Source organism: Balaenoptera ricei, chromosome 15 (assembly GCF_028023285.1).
Source record: "Balaenoptera ricei isolate mBalRic1 chromosome 15, mBalRic1.hap2, whole genome shotgun sequence".
Taxonomy (NCBI): domain Eukaryota; kingdom Metazoa; phylum Chordata; class Mammalia; order Artiodactyla; family Balaenopteridae; genus Balaenoptera; species Balaenoptera ricei.
In genome coordinates this window covers 84,885,940-84,895,252 of record NC_082653.1, presented here as the reverse complement: position 1 = coordinate 84,895,252, position 9,313 = coordinate 84,885,940, and the positions used below count along the sequence as shown (strand labels likewise).

The window sequence follows — 9,313 nt, the reverse complement described above, 5'->3', positions numbered from 1 at the left end:
GTGCGCCGGTCTCGGTCTCTCACTCTCTCTCCCCACCCCCGCCCACCCCCCCCCCCCACACCCGCCCCCGCGTGCGCCTGCGCAGAGTCGCGGTTCGGCGGTGGAGACCGGAGGGCGCTGGGCTCCGGGTGGCAGCTCACTCGCGGCGAGCCGGCCCGAGCCCGGGCGGCGGGTTCTTCGCCATGCCGGGGATGGTGCTCTTCGGCCGGCGGTGGGCCATCGCCAGCGACGACTTGGTCTTCCCGGGGGTCTTCGAGCTGTTCGTGCGAGTGCTGTGGTGAGGGCGGGCTCTGCGGGCAGCGGGCGGCCGGGGCGGAGGAGGGAGCGGGGCCGAGGCGGCCGAGGGCAGGGACGGTGTCGCCTGCCCTGCGTTCTCGTACCTGGTCCTCTCCACCGCCCGAGGAGGTGGGTGCCGCTGCTCTCCCCATTTACAGACGGCACACGGCGGTCCAGAGCGGGTGCGCCGTGCTCGGCGTCATGGGGTGGGCCCGCCGGCGGGACGTCGGCGCTGCAGGGCACGGGCACCCCTCCGGGGCGCCGAGACCCGGGCCTGGGAGCCGCCGGGACTGCGCTGCCGCCCAAAGCCGTGGCCTCGGGACCTCCTGCCTCGAGCCGGGAACAGCCATCAGCATCACTCCAGCGTTCTGCGTGGAAATGCACTGCATCTTGTCTGCCAAACGCAGGAATGGCAACAATACCGTTCGTGCCGTTCCTGAGCCGGTTGTGGCTGAATCCCCTGACGAGCACACACGACTGGCATTTTCTCTCTAGTCTTTCAAAATGTGGAATCCGTGGGAAGTGGAATTGGGTGCCTGAAAGTCAGTCCCAGAGGGTCTGAGCGAAGAGTAATATCATCGTTATTAAAAAGTAGATTCTTAAGGGGAGAGGAATTTAAGAACATGAAATTATGAGCTGCTTCTTAGTTGTTTCATAGTTTTTAGAGCCAGTCTTTCTGAGATCATTTCACGTTATTATTTCTGGACAAGAATTTAATATCACAAAACTGATAAAAGCATAAAAAGTTATCTAGTCCAGTTCCTCTTCTGGCCTTGTATCTCTAATACCGCGTTCTTGCCAAATGGTTCCCTTCCGGATTCTGAAATAACTCTAGTGAAGAATCACTATCACGTTGCATTGTTTGGTGCTGCCTTTCATTGTTGTGTCCTGAATTACAAAATATACTTATGAATCCGCAATCCTTGTCCTTTCAAGTTGATCAGTGTTCACCACAGAACACCTTTCCATAGGTTGCTTTCCATCCCCTTGTTTTTGTACTACACCCAGCAGATTACGATGTGTGTTTGTCAGTTTCTTGTTAATCCACAGAAGTAAAAATTCTCTTGCTGATGATTGAACAAGCATATACTTTGTTTACCAGGTGCATATCTTGGAGTCATGATGGGGCTGCTTTCCAGCAGTTCACATTATATTTGCTTGCTTATGGCTTTAAGTGTATTACAACAGGCACAGAATAAAAACAATGGATGTAAGCATAGAAAGTATAAAGCTCATTAAAAATAAAAAAGAAAGCCATACTCTTTAGTTGACTTAGTAAATATTTTATTGAGGAAGATTCAATTCCAAAGTGAACCTCGCCTTGTTTTGGAAAGTATTAACTCCATTCACTTCCTTCCATTGTGTTTTTCAAAGCGGCTCCTTGGATTCCATTTCTGACGCTGCCTGTGTCTTGGCAGGTGGATCGGCATCCTGACGCTGTACCTCGTGCACAGAGGGAAGCTGGACTGTCCTGGTGGCGTCCTGCTCAGCAGTTACCTGATCGTGCTCATCATTCTCCTGGCAGTTATCATAGGCACCGTGTCAGCCATCGTGTGTGTCAGCATGAAAGGTAAACACCAATCTTTTCTCTTTGACACCTCTTCTTCTTCTTCTTTTTTTTGGCTGCGCAGCCTGCGGGATCTTAGTTCCCAGACCAGGGATGGAACCCGGGCCCCCTGCAGTGGGGGAGTCCTAACCACTGGACCACCAGGGAATTCCCAACACCTCTTCTTTTTTAATAGCTTTTTTGAGATGTAATTCACGTACCATTACTATTCATCCATTTAAGTGTACAGTTCAGTGATTTTCCGTATATTCAGAGAGTCGTGCAATCCTCCCCGCAATCAATTTCAGAACATTTCATCACCCCAAAAAGAATTCCTGTACCCACTAGCAATTACTCCTCATTTCTCCCCAGCTCCCTCAGCCCTAGGCGTCCACTACTCTACTTCCTGTCTGTAGATTTGCCTGTTCTGGACATCATATAGGTGGACTCATCCACGATGTGCCCTTTCGGTCTGGCTTCTTAAACTTGGGGTAACTTTTTCTAGGTTCATCCGTGTTAGAGCACGTATCAGCACTTCATTCCTTTTTATGACTGAATAGTATCGCACTGAACGTATATACCACAGTTTACTTATCCATTCATCAGTTGGTGGACATTTGGGTTGTTTCCACTTTTTGGCTGTTACAGATAATGCTGCTTTCAACATTCGCATACATGTTTTACATACCCTTATGTTTTTATTTCTCTTGGATATGTACCTAGGGGTGGCAGTGCTAGATCACATGGTAAATCTGTTTAACTTCCTGAGGAACTGCCAGACTGTTTTCCAAGCAGTTGCACCATTTTTCTTTCCCACCAGCACTTTATAAGGGTTCCAGTTTCTCCACATCCTCACCAACACTTATTATCTGACTTTTTGATCATAGCCATCCTGGTAGATATGAAATGCTATCTCATTGTGGTTTTGATGTGCATTTTCTTGATGACTAATGATATTGAGCATCTTTTCATATGCTCAGTGGCCATTTTTATATTATTTTTAAAGAAATGTCTATTCAGATTCTTTGCCCAATTTTAAATTGGGTTCTTTGTCCTTTATTAATGAGTTGTAAGAGCTATAGCTCTTCTTGATAATTTTTTTCTATATGTTACCATTTTCTGCAGACAGTCGCTTAGCTGAGAATGTCTGAAAATGTTGGAAACCTTCCCTGTCGATTACTGTGGTTTGTAGGTTGAGCTGAGCACTCTTGTGGCTGATAAAGAAATGCATCAGTAAATGAAAACTCATCCGTCAAAGGCAGGGCAGCATGGCACGGTACCATCCAACGTGCTTTATCACTGCCTGAATCGGGATGTAGGAGGGAGGCTTACAGACTGTAGATGACGATGATAAAACTGGGAGAGAGTAAGTAGCTGATACCCTGGGTGATGGAATCAAGATCTCGACAGGGTGGAACGATAGACTGAAACTTAATAGATGGTAGTTCGTGGGGAGAAATACAGAGAGAAATGTTAGTGGCAAAGTGTTTCATGAGAAAAAGACCTTAGGATTTGGATGACCAAGAAGCATGGCACATGCCCACGTACTGCAGTAACGTAGAACACAGAGCTCTGGATATTTAAGTTTACCTCTGAAAACATGAATGCATGGGGTCTGGATCAAAGACGGTCCCAGTTCTGTGGTCTTTGTCGGACCCCAAGTCTGGAGTGTCATTGGTGCTGATGCTGAAGGAAAGGAAGGAGCTGAAATGTGTACGATGAGCATTTAGCACTGTGAGGTTCTTACTGAGCTCAGATTTTCTGAAAGATGGTGTCATGTCAGGTACAGGGTATCTAATTTAGTTTCCCTGTCTGTTCACATCACATGCTGTTCAGCACACCAGGTTTACAACTGTAATAGTGGGTTAGGTATAAGCCTTTTTTTCCTTAAATGTTTTTCTTCAGATAGTTTTGGTGGTGTCAGGGCACAGTCACACCCCTGCGGTGGATGGATGGCTGCGTGCCTCAGGCTTCTCCTCGCACACACCGTCACACGTCAGAGTTCGGCAAACATCTCTCAGTTTTGCGGGGTGTTCTGGGTGGGTTGCTTCTGCAGCAGCCTCCTCCAGACAGGACTTCCCCCGACCCCTCACATAGCAAGTGGATGTGTCAGAAACCGGCCCTCTGCCCGGCGCAGGATGGGTGGTTGGTTCAGGACTGGACATGTGCCCTGATTCGGGCCAGTGAAATTCAGGGAGTTTCCTGGGAAGTTCCAGGGAAGTCCTTCCCTGCTCCTCTGGGAAAGATCCAGAAGCAGCATATGGTTTTCCTTCTGGATGGTACTGTGCATGAGTGAACTGCTGAATTCCTGCTGAGTCTCCTCCACTCACAGCCCAGGAGGAGCTGAATACAGAGGAGGGCAGGGCCGAGAAGCAGAGGACACCCTGTTGCCAGTCCTGGCCCTGCATTTCCAGTCCCTTGAGTCAAGACAGATCCTGCTTGTTTTTATTTTTTTTAATTTATTTATTTTATTTACTTAATTTTTGGCTGTGTTGGGTCTTCGTTGCTGCGTGCGGGCTTTCTCTAGTTGCGGCGAGCGGGGGCTACTCTTGGCTTCTCATTGTTGTGGCTTCTGTTGTTGCGGAGCACAGGCTCTAGGCACATGGGCTTCAGTAGTTGTGGCACGTGGGCTCAGTAGTTGTGGCTTGCGGGCTCTGGAGCGCAGGCTCAGTAGTTGTGGTGCACGGGCTTAGTTGCTCCGCAGCATGTGGGATCTTCCTGGACCAGGGCTCGAACCCATGTCCCCTGCATTGGCAGGCGGATTCTTAACCACTGCACCACCAGGGAAGCACCCTGTTTGTTTTTAAACCAGTTTGAGTTTGAGAAAGATACCACAACTGAAGTGAAGACAGTATTTTATAAAAACATGTTAGTTTAATTGCCAATTTGTTACAAATCAATAACATCATATGCTTTATTTTAAATATTATGTAAATTTCAGTGAAGAATACCATAAAGTTAAAAAAAAAAGACAGATGATGGTTAGGGTCAAATAAGAAGAGGAATAACCATCAAGCCAACAGTAGATGATGACTGAAGATTATCAGTTAAGTAATACCTTTGGATGAAGTCAGAATTTCTCTTAACAACCTAGGGGTATAATTTCAAAGCAGTACTGGGGATACAGCTCATTACCTTAGTAGAAGCCATAAGGTCGTTTTCATTTTCTTCTGATGAAAATTAACCTCTACTACTAAAATAAATAATAGAATCTATAATAAATGTCGGAATTGGCATATTGGTGGATTTAATCCACATTTTAGCAGTAATTGATCATTGCCTAACAGTGTCACATTTGTGCATCAATTCAGGTTTGAAATGAAACTGCTGTTACAACCAGCCTTTGCTGTAGCATGCATACCACTGAACCTGTTTGAAATAAAGTTTTTCTCTTATTTTTTCAAAGAAAAAAAAAGGCAAATGGGAAAAAATATTGTAACAGATGAGACTTAGAGCCAATCTGCTTAATATAGAAGGGCTCTACGATAAATAAGAAAAAGACCAATAGGCAGCGCAAAAATGGGCAAATATGGTGAACAATAAAATAAGTAAACGAGATTTTTACGTATATAAAAAGAATTCAGCCTCAATCACAATAAGGAAAATTCATCAAGATGATACATTGGGTTGGTGAATCTGTGCAGTTGTGGGACTGTTGCTTCTGGGTCTTTCCTGGAGCAGGGAACGCCTTCCCCAGAACCTCCCTTCTGCTCAGGCAGCTCATTTTGTTGGTGAGCATGTAGATTTGCTGAATCTCTTGGAAGCCTAATTTGGCTGTGTGTGTTGTGTACATATGGGTATCAGTCGGTTTTTTCCCTATATATTTGCATGTGTGCAAAATACTTGAAGTTTGCCACAGTGTTGCTTGTAGGCACGAAAGATTGGAACAAACTCGGTGCCTGTCAATAGGCCGCCGGTTTAAGTGTCGCTCGTTCATATGATGGTCTCCTATGCACCTGTTAAAAAGAATGTGAAATGCTTTGTGAATGGACAAGGAGTGATTTCCAATATGCTAAGGTACAGGACACTGTATGTAGTTTGTTACTTTTTTGTAAAGGGATAAACTTACCTGTTTGGTTTATGTGTGGACTCTCTTGGGGGGGGTACACGAGTGACTAGTTTACTTTGAGGGAAGGTGATGGAGGGCTGGGATTCAGCGGTGGGAGGGAGGCTTAACATTTACTTTATACCTACTTGAGCGCTTTGAACTTTTCACCCTTTACCTGCATTGCCTGCACAGAATCAGAGTTTTTTACAAGTTATAAACTTTAGGTACATCTTTTAATAACCGTGAACCCCTTGGTAAACTTTATTACTGATACATGGATAACTCCCATCACCCCTTCTGTTTCGTAAGTCATCTCGATAATTAATCTGTCATTTGAACGGAAAGTCCCTGTTTATGGAGCTTTTGGCTGATACACCTCTAAACGAAACAGCACACATTGTAAGGGTGCATTTGGAACAAAGAGAATTCAGTCATCTTTATCCAGAAAACTGATGCTTGTGTATTTACCTTTTTTTTGGTCTTCACTGTAGAATCTTGATATCATGGTAGTTTCTAGTTTTGATTTGAGAACCTCCCTGATGAAATCCTACTGTTTTGACCATGTGGGAGGTTTAATTACGGAAGATCCACCCTCGTGACTATCGTGTTTTGAGAGAACGCCCTCAACTTCCAAGGTCTGCCCTTCGCTGTGTTTGGTTGGATTCTGGGACATCTTGCATCGCCTCGGTGTTTGTGTCTCAAGAGCTCCTCTCGTGCCGGAGAAAATCACTGCAGTGGCTAGAGGTGTCAAGTCCCAAGATTCTGTGACACAGGCCTTCCTTGTGTGGCTCTCCTGTCAGTGGCTCAGCCACGTGAAGGGCAACGGGGTTACTTCCTGAGACGGCGTCAGGGATATTACGGTCGGGGACGTAGCCATGCTCATTCATTCTGGGGCGTCAGCTTTGTGATGCTCGCTGCAGCTCTTTACCTCGAGGAGAAAATAAAGGTTTGAGTGAAATAAAAACGCTTTTCTAGGCAAGCATAAACATAAAAAGGAGACTTTTTCAGTATCTCATGTCTTTTCTGGCCCCTTCACCAGAACTCCGTCTCCTGCTTCCTTCCCTCTGAATTTGCTTCCTCCGGGCAGCGTCCCGGGCTGGAGCCTCCCTGCTGCGGCAGCCTCTTTGGAGTCCTAGCCCTCCAGGAGGTGGGCGTGAGCAGGTGCTGTTTCCTGTTTCTCTCTGCTGGTTGCCTATTGTTACATAATAATACACTCCAGATACAGGACTGATTTTTACGTACCTGCACTCATTGTCCCTGGGAGAGAGAGAGAGTGCTGTTTCGGTTATCTTAGAACATTTTGTCTCTGTGCCAAAAATAAGGCCTGATAGTGTCTAATGTTTTAAAATGTGACTCTAAGTAATTCATTCTAATGGAAGGTAGCTTTTGGAATTTAAAAGCTATTTCCTTATCAAATTATTTTTTAGATCTTAGATTTTTTTTCAGTCACTGTTTTTGTTTTAATCATGTGGCTTTTTTCTTTTTTTTTAAATCTCCTCTTCTTATTTATTTATTTATTTATGGCTGTGTTGGGTCTTCGTTTCTGTGCGAGGGCTTTCTCCAGTTGCGGCAAGCGGGGGCCACTCTTCATCGCGGTGCACGGGCCTCTCACTATCGCGGGCTCTCTTGTTGCGGAGCACAGGCTCCAGACGCGCAAGCTCAGTATTTGTGGCTCACGGGCCTAGTTGCTCCACGGCATGCGGGATCCTCCCAGACCAGGGCTCGAACCCGTGTCCTCTGCATTGGCAGGCAGATTCTCAACCACTGCGCCACCAGGGAAGCCCCTCATGTGGCATTTTTATGTTGCTTAAATTGGTGTTTATCACAACTTTTTCCCAAAGGGAGAGAGTTGATTTACATCAAGAATTAAAGTACACAGGCCTCTAATGATACTTGGATTTGTTTTACAGTTTTATTTATTTTTATAAATTTATTTGTTTGTTTTTATATTTGGCTGCATTGGGTCTTCGTTGCTGTGCGCGGGCTTTCTCTAGTTGCAGCGAGCGGGGTCTACTCTTCATTGTGGTGCTCAGGCTTCTCATTGTCGTGGCTTCTCTTGGTGCGGAGCATGGGCTCTAGGTGCTCGGGCTTCAGTAGTTGTGGCACGTGGGCTCAGTAGTTGTGGCGCGCGGGCTCTAGAGCACAGGCTCAGTAGTTGTGGCACACGGGCTTAGTTGCTCCGCGGCATGTGGGATCTTCCCGGGCCAGGGCTCGAACTCATGTCCCCTGTATTGGCAGGCGGATTCTTAACCACTGCGCCACTAGGGAAGCCCCAAACTCAGTTTTAAATGTTGTGTCTAAATGGTGGGCTTCTGCAAGTGGTCTCACACATCAGAAGTGTTCGCTTCCCAAAAGTGAGGACCACGGAGCATTGGTGAGGCAGAGAGCCTGCGGCATGTGAATCTGGATTATGGTTTGGAAAGTGGTTACTAAGCTCTCTGAGCCTCAGCTTCCTCATTTGTAAAATGGGATGATGACTGTCACAGTCACTGGGAGGATTGAAGAAGAACGGGCCCATGCTGTTTCAGGTGGTGCCTGGATTTTCCTGGCTGTGAGAACCCGGGTGACTGTATACCTCTGTTGTGACAGTTCTGTTTTATGTTGGTTGTCCCAGCATTATTAATAGAGCCTCCCTTTGCTCTCAGAAGTATCCCAATTTGGACAATGATTTTATTGTCACTCTAGTTAGAACCCAGAAGTGTTTTTAAACGCTGGTAAGTCTAAGAAATGAATCTGAGGCTTTTTGTCATGTTTCCCATCCCTCGCTTTGTCTGTTGCTCTCAAACTTAGGCATTGATGCCCAATTACAGGCAGAAAAGTCAGATGGCGGCTGTGCCTATGGGACACATATGTGTGCTGTGACAGCTGTTTTTTTGTGGAAGGGCAACTACTCATCTCTGAGGGGGCAAGTGACCAGTTTGAACATTTTCTGTGTTTCAGGGACCATTTGTAATCCTGGACCACGGAAATCCATGTCTAAGCTGCTCTACGTGCGCCTGGCACTCTTTCTGCCAGAGATGGTCTGGGCGTCCCTGGGGGCCGCCTGGATAGAGGACGGTGTTCAGTGTGACAGGACGGTGGGGAATGGCATCATTGCGACTGTCGCGGTCAGGTAAGGTCTCCAGTCTTCTGCAATTTCTTGTCCAAAATGCACTCAAGATGGAGGTAACAAATACCTTCTGAGTAACTGAGGTGGCCCAGTGTCATGCAGGCTTCCTAATATAGTTAGAAAGGGATCTTTTTGAGTAAACCGTAAAAATGCAGAGGGACTTGTTCATACATGAGGAATAGTTCATCTCCCATTATGCATTTATTGATGTAGTTTCCTTTCTTACTGGTTCTCATTTTTCTGTATTCCCTCCCTTCCCTTACAAGAAGGAAGAGACCTGAAGACCAAAATAGGGCAAAAACTAAAAGTAGGACGTGAAGAAATATAGTGTCTG

General features: G+C 46.2%; 1 protein-coding gene across 2 annotated transcripts in view; it reads left to right on the top strand.

The window, feature by feature from the left end:
- Nucleotides 1-100: 100 nt before the first annotated feature.
- The window catches only part of DAGLB (diacylglycerol lipase beta), a 31,829-nt gene continuing 22,616 nt past the window's right edge, over nucleotides 101-9,313 (top strand). For both annotated transcript variants that reach the window (XM_059896244.1, XM_059896243.1), the window contains exons 1-3: nucleotides 101-277; nucleotides 1,695-1,846; nucleotides 8,811-8,982. In XM_059896244.1, the coding sequence (XP_059752227.1) occupies nucleotides 183-277; nucleotides 1,695-1,846; nucleotides 8,811-8,982 (419 nt within the window). In that variant the 5' untranslated portion in view covers nucleotides 101-182. The remainder of the gene's footprint in view (nucleotides 278-1,694; nucleotides 1,847-8,810; nucleotides 8,983-9,313) is intronic.